Here is a 16,272-nt window from a genome sequence, read left to right as displayed (position 1 = left end):
TCCGGCCGCGCCGCCGCGCCCCTCGCCAAGCACGCCGCCCTCGACGGCCGCCACGACCCGTGCCGTTTCTCCGCGCGAGGGGGAAGGAGAGCCCCGCGGCCGCCAGCGCCCAAGCTTTGCCCGGCGACACCGTCCGGCGGCGGCGAGGAGAGGGAAGGGGAGGAGGAGGGGGGCTGGAGGTGGGGGAGGTTAGGGTTCCCTCCCCGGCTTTGGCAAGTTTTCATGAACCACAAGGATCAATAGGGTGGTTTTGTTTTCCGGTTTGACAACTTGCATGAATAGAGGGCATCACATACCTCCTCTCCTATCAACATAGTTACCAGCACATACCAATCATGAGCTAGCGCAGTACATACCGTGCCTAACACCAAATGTCTCCCGCATATAAATCTTACTGAAAACCTCTTAAACGTAGTAGCAAACCAAGAAACACTGAGAAGTATATGGGGGAAAAGCAAAGCAGGAGGGAAGCTTCTAGGGAGATTAACAACGTCACCTACATAAGGCCCGGTACCGTCTCCCAATGAAGTTCCCAAAGACAAAGGGCAGTGACAGTAAGGCGAAGTTCTATAAAAGGGCGTGCACCCCCTTCGTTTTAATCCTAAGCAATCAGGCTTCAAGCCTCTAGTCAACGAGACTTGCCCAAGCGGAGTGTACGCAAGTGTGAGTGGGTGCATTACTTCCATTGTTCCTGAGCAAACTCTGCGTTTGATCTGCTTCAGTCCTGTTAAGTAGCTAGCTATCCAGTAGCGTACGTACCTAAGAGTAAGACACCCCTCTTCAACCTCTCTGCTGCCAGCAATGGCGACCCCGCAGCACCACGGCGACCAGTACGGGCGGCTGTTCATAGAGGAGACGGGATGGTACAACGAGATGCTCCTGAGCGTGGTCCTTCCGGGCGACTGGTGGCGCGTGCTGCCGCACCTGGTGCAGTCGTGGCTGCGCAACTGCATCGGCGTCTACCTCATGTATTTCATCATCGGCTTCCTATGGTGCTTCGTCATCTACCACTGGAAGCAGCACGATTACGTCCCCAAAGGTTGTCCATCTCGTCCCTTGTTGACTTGTTTTTCATATGTTATACTCGCTCCAATCTATAATAACTATCATCATATTAGTTGAAATTTTAATTATTATGAATCGGAAGGAATAAAAAAGCTTAGCACGTAAATCATTGAATTAGACCACCGTTTTGATTCAAAATTTAAAACTCGTGAGTTAAACGAGTAACTTGCGACTCGACTCGCCTGAACTCGAACACGGCGTGTAACTAGTCGAGTCGAGTTTTAACTTCTGTCATTAAAAGAACTCGTTTAGCTCGGTAAAAAATATATAGCATTAGGCTGTACAATCATATCAAATAAATTAATCCTGCCCATGTGGCCAAGCCGTGCCGGCCCGAGCCTACTTGTTCGATGTGACAACTCAAGTACACTTGTCATTTATCGACTTGCCTTGTAATGTTTCTAGATAATATAGTTTATCCATTATCTAATAATCTGCCAATATTACATAATTCTTGTGATATAATTATTGGTTGTTGTGGTTTATCGACTATATTATTTTGGTATCATATATTTAATAATTGTTTGCTATTATTTATACTCAAAATAATAAGAAAAAAATGCATCATATATTATACATTTCCTTTTCCTTTTGTCAGTTTTTAACTAGATACCCCACTAGTAGAAAAAGAGGCTTCCATCCGCCCCCGTTAGTCCCTAAAATATTCGAACCGCGACTAAAGGGGTCTTTAGTCACGGTTCGGGAGGCGACCCGCGACCAAAGGTCTGGGCCCAGCGGGCTCGGTCGACAGCTAGTGGACGAGAGGGGCTTTAGTCGCGGTTGGCCAGGCCAACCGGGACTAAAGGCCCATCCCTATAAATACGGTTCAGCACACTCACTTAACCATTTGGTGCCACTTCTATTCACAATATTCACAAGGGGTGGTGGGTTTGCTTTTAGTTCCTCTTATGCATTAGACTCGGTTGCTCGGCTCGGCTCGGCTCGTATTCCAGGAAGTCCACCAATAGGTTTGCGGCCTTTCGGGTTTCTCTAGTTTGTATCATGACTTAATTGATTACTTTCGCCGACTTCCTTAAGCCACCCGCATGTTAAAAAAATCTGGTTTTCTCTCTCGACTTCTGAATTTTTTTACTTGAGGTCTGTAGGCTACTGAATATTGGATTTTTTGGAAGGAATCTCCGTATGATAAATATGGAGTCTCTGTGAACATCTTATTTATTTTTAAACTTTAGTTCTTTCTGTTGTAGGCTAGTGAATAGATTTTTTATTAGCATCTCGTATGACAGCAGAACAGTTTTGTTTCTCGTGGTTATGCAAGACAACTGAAATGGAAGCTATTAGCTGTATTTCTTGCTTCGTTGGAAATTTTATTCCATTTTTGTTGCTTGATTCATTCTGTGAACACAAAGGTATCATCATGTGCTATATAGATATATGTACCGTGAAACTATATTTCCAGATGAATTATGTCCATATGGTCAATCTGTATGCTTTTAATTCTAATTGAGCTCTATGTAGAGCTCTTAACCTGATTGACACATTCATCACGAGCACATCACTCGTGCTCCTTTTCCGATCTTCAGAATCTTCTTATTTTTTTACAGTAAAAGGCATTTTATTATTTAAAAATCTTAAGCATTATAGTCGGCATCTGCATAAGTAAGATACGCACGGTCTTCAGGTCCAATCGTCCAAAAGTACAAAAGAAAAAAGTGGCGCACAACAAGTAATCCACTAGGGATTTGCATAGGGTGCTTATGGTGATGGAGGTCCAATACATGAATTACGCTTTCATTCAACCGTGTCGTTCAACCATGTAGTACGCTTTCATTCAACATGTTTCAATTCTTCAAACGTTTTAGAGACAACCATGAACCAAGATAAGTTGTGAGAAGAATTTTTATCTGTCATTTCTACATAGCCACATTGAACAAATAACGGTAATTGCTTCCACTTTAATAAGTATTTTGAACCTATGATTCACACCATTTAGCCAGTTAGGGAAATATTTGAAACGTTGCCTGATGGGTATAAGGTAGAATCTACTTGGGTGACTGCCTTATGGACTGTTTAAGTTATTTATATACCTTTATTACTTCATAGATGGTGGTGCTGACACCCTAAGGCACTTGATGCAGATTCTATCCCTACGGTGGAAGCTGTGAAGAAGCAAATACTTGTGGCATCAGTGTCCATGCCTTTCTACACTGTTCTTCCAACTATATATGAGTACATGATTGAGAGTGGATGGACACAATGTTTCTTTCATATCAGCGATGTTGGATGGCCAATGTATCTTGTCTATCTGGCTTTATATCTCATCTTTCTGGAGTGCGGAATGTACTGGGTGCACAGGGAGTTGCATCACATAAAGCCACTATACAAGCACCTCCATGCAACCCACCACCTTTACAACAAGGAGAATACCCTATCTCCATTTGCGGGTAAGATTTTGCTCGCATGTCGACTCTTGTATATTTTAATTGCATCTTTGATTTGTGTATCGCGCTAGGTAGCAATGCCGAGGGCTTATGTTGTTGTTTATATACTTCTAACTGAAGTGGAGTTGTAATTTTTTTTGATTGTTGACAATTGTTCTTGTCATAGATGTATAACAATATACTTGAGTATATATGTTTATTTGTATCGTACTTATTATTTTAAATCTCACTAACACTATGGTTCTGAGTGTCATAGGGCATGCCATTAGAAAGTATAGTTAGGATGTACATGTAATGCTCCTTTGTTGACGGCCATTGTCTTATCATCACCACTACATATTCAACTTATGCCCTTTGTTCCTTGCAGGACTAGCATCCCATCCGGTGGATGGGATTTTACTAGCCATGCCGCATGTGGTTGCTCCCTTCCTTTTCCCAACGCACTTCAGGACTAACGTTGCCCTCTTGTTCATGGAGGCTATGTGGACAGCTAATATCCATGATTGCATTCATGGCAAGGTTTGGCCGGTGATGGGTGCTGGTTATCATACTATTCACCATACCACTTACCGGCACAATTATGGCCACTACACTATCTGGATGGACTCACTGTTTGGCACACTTCAAAAGCCAGAAGATATCTTCAAGGAGGATTGAGTTGTTCAACCATCTGATAGTGTTGTGAACTGTAGTAGACTTTTACCTTATATGTTTACTCTCCTCAAAGTTTCTTTTTGTCTTATATGCTATTTTAGTATACTAGTTGGTGATAACATGGTACATATTTAGCATTGTTCACACGAAATGCATGAAGTAAATAAAGAGATACGTTTGAAACTTGCGTCAATGGTGTTTGTATCATTTTTTTAGCATAGTGTGAAGATATAAGCAATGTTTCATTTTTTTAGATAAAATGTTTTTCCAGCTTATAAATGTTTAATGTTGTTTCTCCACCTGACTACCGGAGTCCACTGTAATTTTCCTTATCTGCGAAGTTTATTGGATCTTAATAGGCAGAGGATTTCGTACGTGCACATGAACCACTGATGGAAAAAGGGCCTTTGGTCGCGGTTCGCAACTGCCATTAGTCGCGGTTGCGCAACCGCGACCAAATTAGCGCGACTAAAGGCCCCCCCCTTTAGTCGCGGTTGCTTACGAACCGCGACTAAAGGCCCGTCCACGTGGGCGCCAGGCGACCATCGGGGCGGAGGACCTTTAGTCGCGGTTCTTCTGGCCAACCGCGACTAAAGGCCGCCGCAGGTTTAGGGTTTTAGGCCCCCCCTAAACCTGCCCCCCCCCCCCCCCCCTAAACCTGTTTTCTGTTTAATTTGTATTGTTTTATTTTTTTTGTGCTTTATTGTAATTTTGAAGGAGTTTCACATATTTTACGGTACTACATACATGCATATGAATGTACAATTTCAAACAAATTTGAAATTAGAACCAAAAAGAATTCAAGAGGAATATACAATATATATTCAATATCATCGGATGACCATATACAAGTTTGAACAAGTTTCCATACATAATTTAATGCATGTATAGTTCTACGTCCTCGTAATGGTGTTCTCCTTTAGGATCGAGGACTTCCCTCCTGAACCATCCAGCTAGTTCCTCTTGAAGTGGTCGGAAGCGAGCTTCTGGACTAAGCATCATCCGGAGGTTATTCCTCTGAGCATTGAGATCACTCGGAACACGCTCAGAGGTGTATCTCCGGATCATCTCACTGACATAGTATCCACATAGATTGGTCCCCGGTGGCTGAATATCGCCAACATTCTTAGCCTTTGACCGCATGAAATGTAGCTCTTTTTTGAATTCACCGACCTTTGTATCTGAGAACCGTCTCCAAACCCTACGAGGCAAAGAAAATTAAATGAATAAGAGAGTTATTAGTTAATTACTTGAAGCTTAATTAGGAAATGAACGAAATAGGCCGATCGATATAGAGCGCAAATGAATGAAAACAATTACTTTTGAATCATTTTTCTCATGTCGGCCCAAAGCGCCGGATCCATATTCAGAGAGTCGTGGACGAGACATTCTGATTTGTCAACTTTAATTACTAGCAGAATACAGTGGAACCTGCGGACACGATACATGCACAATACGTCATGCATAACTCATCGATTAGCCGGCCACATACCATGCATGGAGTAAACAAAAGAGAACGTGCTCAAGACATAAACACTCACCCAAAATGGTAAGGAAATAGAATATCACTTTTGAGTTCCTGCTTTGTAAGAAACTGCCACAGGTCTGCCTCCACGTCGGCGGGGTGATGCTGTAACGTATATCCATTAACGATGTGTGGGTCAATGAACCCAACATCATGGATGTTCCTTACTCTGCATTCCTTAATATTCATTCTGCATGTATAATAGCGGACACAACAATATAGTTAGGACATATATATATATATAGTGCAGGCAATATGAACGAGATGGGGAAGAAATAAATCACTTACAGAACGTAGCAACTGATGATAGATTTGTCGAGATCGCGCAGATTGAAAAGCTGGAACAATTCACTCAGATGAATTTGTACAGAGTAATGTTTGAAGTGATGCTCATATTCAACTTCCGCATAAATATATCGTCCACGGGGTAGCGAGGAGGCTCCGGTGCAGTAATTTCGACCACCAGAGGCTCCGGTGCAGTAATTTCGATCGTCGGTGCACCAGCCGGTGGGGCCTCCGTGGAAGCCACGCTGCTTCTCCGCTGCTGGCTTCCGAGATCCAATGGATGATCTTCATGCTGCGCCCGAGCTGCATCTCTTTCGGCTACTAGTACACTCACGGTTTTCTTTATCACATCCATTTCCGATGCCAACCGCGCCACAATATCTGCTTCCTGATCCATCTTTCTCTTACGGCTTCTGTAACCGTACGGGTCATCGTTCTGGGGGAATCCTATTTTCCACGGAATGTGCCCCATGCCTCGTACACGTCCTCCGTTTTCAGGATTCCCGAGGGCTTTTGTCAGCGCGTCGTTCTCTCTGTTGAACTTGATCTTCCCCTCTTGAGCATCCCTCATTGCCTCAATAAGCTTTTGGGTGGGTTTAATTATTTTGCCCCGGTAAACACACTCCCCTGTCTCCGGGTTCAGCGATCCCCCATGCCCGTACCACCAGCTTTTGGCCCTTGGGTCCCATCCCTCCGTACCTGGACGGATTCCTCGCGCCCTCAGCTCGTTCTCCATCTTCTCCCACCTAGGCTCCCAAAGGAGATACCCTCCTGGCCCCATAATATGATTGTACTCCTTCTTAGCCGCATTTTCCTTATTTTTTCGATATTTGAAGGAACTGCTCCGATTTCTTTTGCTTCACAAATTCTGGCCAATCATGTTGCAGTTTCTCATATTGTCCTTTGAAATCCGGAGTCTTGTTCTGCTTGACAAAGTCATGGGCTAGATTTTGCTTGTATTTCCGGAATGCGTCGGACATCTTATGAAGAGCGAACTGTTTGACTAGCCTCCTCCTCTCCTTATTTTCCTCAATCTTGTTACCCTCCTCATCGAATTTTTGGTATTCCGGAGGTAGAACGAAATGTTCCATAAGCTTCTTGAAGCAATCTTTTTTTTGTTCTCTTATCGACAAAAGTGAAACCAAGACGTGCCTTCTTTGGCTGCTTCCACTCCTGGACGGTGATCGGGACGTTGTCTCTAACAACGGCTCCGCATTGGCTGACAAACTTGGTGGCGTTCTTGCGGGGCTCCAGCGGCCTGCCGGTTGCTTCCTCGACAACCTCGATGGTGCATGTTTCTCCTTGTTTCATCGTCTTGGTTGCGCCACGCTTTGACGACGTACTCGATTGTTTCGACGATCCGGCCGAGGGCTAAAATAAGAAAGAGAGTCGCGCGCGTTAGTACACACATATTTATTCAAATCAGTTAGTTTATATCACCAGAGGCTCAATGTATATATATACCTCGGCGCCGGAGGTGGTTGCTACTTCCAATTGAAGATCGTCGTTTATCGACGTTTCTTCGGCATCATCTTGCTGACGGCGCCCTTCATCTTCACCGTCAAAGTTCAGATAAGAAGAGATATCATCTTCTTCTTGTCCGGTCGGCACATATAGAATATCGCCGTTTATGATGACGAAAATATGGTCTTCAGCGTCCGGATCATAGTTGTCCATAATCGGGTCAGCTCTATCGTCCGCCATATGTCAGTCCTGAAAACATGTAGTAAAAACAAATTAATTAAGTGAAGAAGGGGGGCGGTGGCGGTGGCGAAAGGGCGGTGCCAAAAGGAGGGGGCGAGCTGGAAGGGGTGGGATAGGGTGTCGCGGAAGAGCGCGTGTGTGCGCCGGAAGAGATTGGAGGGGCCGGGGCGCCGCCCTAGCTATTGCGTGTGTGCGTGTGTGGCGCGCGCCCCCGGCCGGCCGCCGGCCTCCCTCTCCCCCTGTCTGTGTGGCTCGCGCGCGGCGGCGCCGGCGCCGGTGGGGAAGGACGACGGTACGGGGACGAAAAGTCGACGAGCACGGCGGGTCGAGCACGTACGGTGGTTTTTTAGTCAGTTTTAAGTTTTTTTAAGTCAAATTTTAGTTCTTTTTTGAGACAAAAATTTTAAGTCAATTTTAAGTTTTTTTAAGTCAAATTTTAGTTCTTTTTTTACACAATTTTTTTAAAGTAAAATTGTAGTATTTTTTGAGACAAAATTTTAAGTCTCAATTATTTGTTTTTTAAGTCAAATTGTAGTTCTTCTTTTACACAAACTTTAAACTCAAATTTTAGTTAATTTTAATTTCGAAATTAACAAGAACTAAAACTAAAAAAAAAAAAAAGGCAGGGGCTCGTCTGCGCGCGCTCCTCCCCTCTCTCTCTCTCATGCGCGCACACGTACCGCGCGGCCACACGCGGCGACCGCCAGCGAGCAGAGCGCCGCCGGGGCGAGCAGAGCGGCGGCGGCGGCCCCGGCGCCTCTCCTCTCTCTTTCTCTGCGAGCGGCGGCGGCGCCGGCGACGCGCGCGCGACGTATACAGTACGGACACGGCGGTACACGCGGAGGGCGGCGGCGACGTACAGGGCAGCGGCGACGGCGTCTGCGGCGACGGCGAGGCGCGGCGACGGCGAGGCGCGGTGACGGCGAGGCGCGGTGCGGCGAGCTCGATCGATCGGCAGAGAGATGGAGCGAGGCGAAGAAGACGATGTGTGGAGCGACGGTTCGGGCAAAATATTTATAGCCCCCCCCCCTTTAGTCGCGGTTGGGGAGGCGACCCGCGACTAAAGGGTACCCTTTAGTCGCGGTTGGCCGCCGGGTTTTTCGTTCCCGCGCGCACAGACCTTTAGTCGCGGTTGGCGAGGCCAACCGCGACTAAAGGTATTTTTCAAATTACTTTTTGTTTTTTAAAATGTTAAAAATACAGAAAAACTCAAAAAAATAAAACTAATTCATTTCAAAATGTTTAAAATACATATAATATATCAATAAATTTAGAAAAATAAAACTAATTCATTTCATAAATCATAAAATACAAATAATATATCAAAAAATTCAGAAAAATAAAACTAATTCAATTCAAAATTTTAAAAATACAAACAATATATCAAAAAATTCATAAAATAAAACTAATTCAATTCAAAATTTTAAAAATACAAATAATACATCAATAAATTCAGAAAAATAAAACTAATTCATTTCAAAATCTAAAAAATACAAATAATATATCAAAAAATTCAGAAAAATAAAACTAATTCAATTCAAAATTTTAAAAATACAAATTATCAAAAAACTCATAAAAATAAAACTAATTCAATTCAAAATTTCTTCCCGGTCGCCTCTGTCTTCTCGTTGGCCCCCTCTTCCCGCCTCTGTCTTTCCGCCGCCCCCTCTTCCCGCCTCGTCTTCCCGCCATTTCTTCCCTGTCTTCCCGCCTCTTTCTTCCCGCCAATTTCTTCTCGCCTCTTTCTTCCCGCCACTTTCTTCCCGCCTCCTGTCTTCCCGCTCCCATTTTTCCCGCCATTTGTCACTACATATATGTAGCCCGGCTTGGCCAGCATTATCACATCTCTACAATCTCTCATCACTCTCTCATGGCTTCCACCGCACCCACTCTAACCTACCAGCAGGTGGAGGAGCTTTGCGCCTCAAACTACCCTTGCCCACCGGGCTACCGCGTCCCCGCCGGCTGGAGCCTAAGCACCGACGGCGTGCCGGTCCCTCCTATCCCTCAGGGTACTGCGCGCCGGGCGGCCATCACGAACCACTACTACCTTGACCTCACGCCGGAGCAGCGGATGAATCCCCGCTGGCATCCCGATAACCAGCATACTTGGGACGCCTTCTTCATCAATCGGCGTGAGAGGGCGCTCGCCAGGTATGAGGAGGACGGTCTGCCTCCTGGGAACTTCCACGAGGCCGGCCGGCGGCTATGGTGGTACGGCCGGACTCTGCAGAGCGTCATGGACTACATCACGGCCGGCGATATCCCCCGCCTGTGCTACCCTCAGTTCGAGCCACGAGCGCCGCCCGACGACAGCGACGACAGCAGCGACGACGACAGCGGCAACTTAGAAGGCGACGACTACCAGTACAACAGCGGCGGCTATGAAGACTACGAGTATGCATATTATACGCCTAGGCAGGAGTATGACTGAATCACTCCAAATTTCATGTATCATCAGTGCTATCTCGAGTCAATTGAATCATTCGAAAATGGACACCAAACACATCACGGGTAATATAATTCACATGATCCATTCAACAAAGTTTGGTACAATAAATTATTACACATCATTTCTTTCCTAGTGTCCCTGCTTGCTTACGATTGTGTCGTATCCATGGAGCATCCTCATCATTTAACTTAATGCTTGGGTCGGTGTTCACTTTGAAGGGCGGAATTTTAGCAAACATATTAAAATCTTCTGACATGTCTGTCTTGTCCTCCACTCCCACGATGTTTCTTTTCCCTGAAAGAAGAATGTGGCGCTTTGGATCATCGCATGATGTACTGATCGTTTTCTTATTTTTCCGTTTCCTCGGTTTGCTACTCATGTCCTTCACATAGAAAACCTGAGCGACATCTTTCGCTAGGACGAATGGTTCGTCAAGGTAACCAAGATTGTTGAAATCCACCATTGTCATTCCGTATTGCTGGTCCACCTTTACCCCACCTCCTGTTAGCTTGAACCATTTGCACCGGAACAAAGGGACCTTAAAGGAGGGTCCATAGTCAAGTTCCCATATCTCCTCTATGTAACCATAATATGTGACTTTTTGCCCATTCTCGGTTGCTGCATCAAAGCGGACACCACTGTTTTGGTTGGTGCTCTTTTTATCTTGGGCGATCGTGTAAAATGTATTCCCATTTATCTCGTACCCTTGGAAAGTCGTTATAGTCGAAGATGGTGTCTTGGCCAACATGTACAGCTGATCTACAACATGATTGTCATTCATTAAATGTTTTCTCAACCAACTGCCGAAAGTCTCCATGTGGGCCTTCCTAATCCAGGATACAGGCTTCCCAGGGTTGTCCGAGCGTAAAATATTCTTGTGTTTCTCAAAGTACGGAGCCACCAAGCTGGAATTGGTCAGAACTGTGTGGTGTGTTTCAGTCAGAGAATGGCCGTCCATACATATCGTTGATTTCCTTCCGATCGTGCCTTTTCCACTTAGTCTCCCCTCGTGCCGCGATCGAGGAAGACCAATCGGCTTAAGGTCAGGAACAAAGTCAACACAAAACTCAATTACCTCCTCATTTCCATAGCCCTTGGCGATGCTTCCTTCTGGCCTAGCATGGTTACGAACATATTTCTTTAATATTCCCATGAACCTCTCGAAGGGGAACATATTGTGTAGAAATACAGGACCGAGAATGGAAATCTCTTCGACTAGGTGAACCAGGAGGTGCGTCATAATATTGAAGAAGGATGGCGGGAACACCAACTCGAAACTGACAAGACATTGGATCACATCGTTCTGTAACCGTGGTAGAACTTCTGGATTGATTACCTTCTGAGATATTGCATTGAGGAATGCACATAGCTTCACAATGGCTACTCGAACATTTTCCGGCAGGAGCCCCCTCAAAGCAATCGGAAGCAATTGCGTCATAATCACGTGGCAGTCGTGAGACTTCAGGTTTTGGAACTTTTTCTCCGCCATGTTTATTATTCCCTTTATATTGGACGAGAATCCATACGGGACCTTCATACTGCTCAGGCATTCAAAAAAGATGACCTTCTCTTCTTTGGTCAGAGCGTAGCTGGCACGACCTTGAAACCATTCCGAATGCCGGTCATCAGGGTCTTTCAAACGTTGCTGGTCCTGCCGTGCTTCCTTTGTATCATTTGTCTTCCCATACACGCCCAAGAAGCTTAGGAGGTTCACGCAAATATTCTTCGTAACGTGCATCACGTCGATTGCAGAGCGGACTTCTAGGACTTTCCAATATTCTAGCTCCCAGAATATAGATTTCTTCTTCCACATGGCTGCGTGCCCGTCAGCTCCCTTCGGAACTGATTGTCCGCCAGGACCCTTTCCAAAGATGACTTTCAAATCCTTGACCATATCAAATACCTCAGCACCAGTGTGTTCCGCAGGCTTCGGCAGGTGATCTGCCTTGCCGTTGTAATGCTTGCCTTTCTTTCTTACTGGATGAATTTTCGGAAGAAATCGACGATGCCCAAGGTACACGTTCTTCTTACAATTTGGCAAATGTACACTTTCAGTCTCATGTAAGCAGTGCGTGCATGCATTGTATCCCTTATTTGACAGTCCCGAAAGGTTACTAAGAGCAGGCCAATCGTTGATGGTTACGAAAAGCAACGCTCGTAGGTCAAATTCCTCTTCTTTGTGCTCATCCCACACACGGACACCAGGTCTGCCCCACAGCTGTAAAAGTTCATCAACTAATGGCCTTAGGTACACATCGATGTCGTTGTCGGGTTGCTTCGGACCTTGGATGAGCACTGGCATCATAATGAACTTCCGCTTCATGCACAACCAAGGAGGAAGGTTGTAAATGCATAGAGTCACGGGCCAGGTGCTATGGCTGGAGCTCTGCTCGCCAAAAGGATTCATGCCATCTGTACTTAGACCAAATCTTATGTTCCTTGCGTCAGCTGCAAAATCTTTGAACTCTCTGTCGATCTTTCTCCATTGCGTTCCATCTGCGGGGTGTCTCAACTCCCCGTCTGACTTACGGTCCTCTTTGTGCCATCGCAACAACTTGGCATGCTCTTTGTTCCTGAACAGACGTTTCAATCGTGGTATTATAGGAGCATACCACATCACCTTGGCGGGAACCCTCTTCCTGGGTTTCTGGCCCTCAACATCGTCACCAGGGTCATCGCCTCTGATCTTATAACGCAATGCAGTGCATACCGGGCATTCATTCAAATTCTCGTATTCACCGCGGTAGAGGATGCAGTCGTTGATGCATGCATGTATCTTCAGAACCTCTAAACCTAGAGGGCAGACAACCTTCTTTGCTTCGTACGTACTGGCGGGCAACTCGTTATTCTTTGGAAACATATTCTTCAACATTTTCAGCAAGTTTTCAAATGCCGAGTCAGCTACACCTGCCTGTGCCTTCCATTTCAGCAAATCCAGTGTGCAGCCCAGCTTTTTCAGACCATCATCGCATCCGGGGTACAGCGCCTTTCTGTGATCCTCTAACATGCGATCCAAATTCTCCCTCTCCTTTTCAGTTTCGCAGCGTCTCCGTGCATCAGCAATGGTCCGACCAAGATCATCAACGGGCTCATCACGTGCCTCTTCTTTACCTTCCCCTTCACCTTCCCCTTCACCTTCAGCATCCTCCATGAAAGTATCACTGAAATGAGCAAGATAGCTTTCATCGATGAAATCATCCCCTTCTTCATCTTCTTCCATTATAACCCCTCTTTCTCCATGCTTGGTCCAACAATTATAGCTTGGCATGAAATCGTGCCGAAGCAGGTGCATGTGAACATCTCTTGAGGAAGAGTAACCCTTCTGATTCTTACAGTTAACACATGGACAGATAACAAAACCCCCCTGCTTGTTCGCATTAGCCACTACGAGGAAATCTTTCAAACCCGTAGTGAACTCGCCGGAGAGTCGGTTACCGTACATCCATTGCCGATTCATCTGCATTATTATAATATAAAATATATAATTAACCATCATGCATTTGTTAAACTAACTAGCTACAAACAATATAAATTAAACAATGAACTACACACATGCATATTTTATCAATGACACATGAAAGGTTCAAGTTGCTAACCGCGATCGAGGAGGAAAACATAAATAAGGAAGCTCAAGTGTGGCTCCAACACTTCATATCATGTTTGTTTCATGCTCTTGGGGCATTTTATCAAACACCTTGTGTGCATAAGAGGAACCAAAAATCAAACCTACACCCCCTTGTGAAGCTTGTGAAGAGAAGTGGCACCAAATGGCTAAGTGCTGTGAGCTGAGGCCCTTTTATAGGGATGGGCCTTTAGTTCCGGTTGGCCTGGCCAACCGCGACTAAAGGCCTTCGGGCCAGGCCTGAGGACCTTTGGCCAACCGCGACTAAATCCCCTCCCGTCCACCAGCTGGCCAGCGAGCGCGCCGGGCCCGGCTCTTTAGTCGCGGTTCGCCACCCGAACCGCGACTAAAGACCCATTAGTCGCGGTTCCTATATTTTGGCGACTAATGGGACTGGACGGAAGGCCATTTTTCTACCAGTGAACTCTAGTGCACCCGCCAGCAGGTGCTCTATGATTAGCTCGTTTCAGCATTGGTAACTGTGGCTGAAGTATTTTGCTGGTAATACAAATGTTTGGAAATCCCATATACGAGCTGTTCCGTACTGAATTACAGTTACATGGTCAGCAGGTCGGTTGGCAGTGTGGTCATTGAAGTCAGCTGAGCCAGGAGACGCGGTCACTGATTTCTTAGACACATAGATCAATATGTTTTTTTTTAAATAGAGGCAAAAGCTTTGCCTCGTTCATTGATTAAGAAGAGTGTGACCAATTTTTAAGAGAAAATCGGACGAAAACCTACAACAACACGGCTAAGCCCACATACCCACATCCATTTCTAAGAGACCCAAAACAACAGAGCCACACCCGCTCTAGTCAACGCCTATGACCATTAAGTGACATGAAAAAACATTCCAAACACGACCTACCAACACCGCGCCGACAAAGACAACCAATGATATTGGGGGCACCAATCAAACCACTGCGGATCCAGGGTAGGCAGCAGACAACGTGGCGAGAAAATCGCAAACCTCTCTGGCGACGACAGCTCCGGGCACCGTTGCCAATAGCCCAGACTCAGCAACCCCAACACCAATAGGCACCACGTGCCTATCAGATTCAGGCGAAAGAGATACGGCAACGTCAAAATCACAACTCTTCTCAAAGCCAAGTGCTTGACTCGGTGGAGAAGCCGCATCTGAGATCACGTGCGAGTCTGACTGCACTTCATCGACGGAAGGAGGCATCACCACATCACCACACGACTCCAGGAGCTCGATCGGGCATGATTTGAATGACCGGAGCCGTGACCGTCGAGCCCACCCTAGCGCGCGGAGAGAAACATCCATAAAGGCCCGCTCTGGTCGCACCCACTTTGCCAACATCAGGCGGAACCAATGGATCTGCAGGCGTCCGGGAGAGCATACCCAACGCAGCTTCCGCTCGCTCCAGAAAACCCCCCAAACGCTAGCAACCAGTCATGCAAGGAGTCAACAGCCTCGTGGAGAGGACGGATGGCCTCCTGAAGCAACTCGACTTGCTTCTCCAAAGCGGATTGCATATCCGCTGAGGCCAAAGAGCCAACAGATGCAGAAACAACCGACGCCCAAGACCGACGATGAGGCACATTGGACGGGGACGAAACCTCAACGTGAGCTCGACGAGGAGCATGCGCTTGACGGGGCGACGACGCGACAGAGCCTGCCATTGAGTTCAGAGGGCGCCAAGCAATATGTTTGGTGGGCGGTACTTTTGCAGAGCATGTGTTTGGGTAAAGTTGAATTTGAAGGAAATGATGCATACGATTCTCAAGTCGAGAGCTTCCTCCGGCAAGATTGAAACTGCTAGAATTAAATGTTCTTCTGAGAAAAGTTTTACTACCGTACTAGTATAATGTGTTTCTGGATTTTTAATTACATTTAAGTGTAATTTGTTGTTTGAAGCGTGGCCACCCATATTTTGTTAGCATCTTGCTGATGAAATTATGTGTAAACATTATGAAGTTATTGTTAATTTGGTAGATATTGTTTTAGCCTGAACAATGATAAAATTGTGGCTGTTTTACATCTGTCCGTAGGATTAAAAACTATGCTAGGCAAAACTCGGGCTAGGTCGGGTTTTGGGCCGGGCCAGAAAAGCCTGAGGCTAAACATCTAGGCCTGAGCTTAGTCCTGCCCGATCGCCGGGTCTAAAAATCGGGCATGAGCCTGGCCCGGAGACAAAAAATTCCGGCCTAGCCCGACTACGGCTTCAATCACGTTTTTGTAGGCCCGGAGCCGGCCCGGCCTAGCCGTCGGGCTAAGAAACTCTGTCTGAGCTTGACCCGACATACAATCTTGGCCCGGCCCGGCCAAGGATTTTTGGGCCGGGTTGGCCCGTCCAGGCCAGGCTGCCCATGCCCAGCTATATTAAAAACTACCAAAACATAGATTTTAAAATGTTCAAATATCGTTTATGCCGGAAAAACTGGAAAAAATGGCTCAACGCTGGTAACACCATAATTATTGCTTGATGACTGCATGACTAGTTAAATTTCAAGAAAATTTTAATAACTAAAAAAATTATGAAGTAAGGTATGCAAAAAAATCACAACCAAACCTAGATTTTTCACCCTAGAAAGTAGG

General features: G+C 45.9%; 1 protein-coding gene across 1 annotated transcript; it reads left to right on the top strand.

Moving 5' to 3' along the window:
* Nucleotides 1–533: 533 nt before the first annotated feature.
* LOC127338124 (delta(7)-sterol-C5(6)-desaturase) lies at nt 534–4,314 on the top strand. The gene is made up of 3 exons (XM_051364370.2): nt 534–1,039; nt 3,165–3,470; nt 3,835–4,314. The coding sequence occupies exons 1-3, from the start codon at nt 802–804 to the stop codon at nt 4,122–4,124; spliced, it is 834 nt and encodes a 277-aa protein (XP_051220330.1). The 5' UTR covers nt 534–801; the 3' UTR covers nt 4,125–4,314.
* Nucleotides 4,315–16,272: the final 11,958 nt, after the last annotated feature.

Source organism: Lolium perenne, chromosome 3 (genome assembly GCF_019359855.2).
Source record: "Lolium perenne isolate Kyuss_39 chromosome 3, Kyuss_2.0, whole genome shotgun sequence".
Taxonomy (NCBI): domain Eukaryota; kingdom Viridiplantae; phylum Streptophyta; class Magnoliopsida; order Poales; family Poaceae; genus Lolium; species Lolium perenne.
The sequence above is the reverse complement of the archived record's forward strand: the minus strand, read 5'-3'. Positions and strand labels throughout refer to the sequence as shown.

Excerpts from the sequence above, each read along its gene's own strand:
- LOC127338124 (XM_051364370.2), top strand. The coding sequence starts at position 802 with ATGGCGACCCCGCAGCACCACGGCGACCAGTACGGGCGGCTGTTCATA. Across the intron at positions 1,040-3,164 it reads GCACGATTACGTCCCCAAAG|ATTCTATCCCTACGGTGGAA; the intron begins GTTGTCCATCTC and ends CACTTGATGCAG. Across the intron at positions 3,471-3,834 it reads TACCCTATCTCCATTTGCGG|GACTAGCATCCCATCCGGTG; the intron begins GTAAGATTTTGC and ends TGTTCCTTGCAG.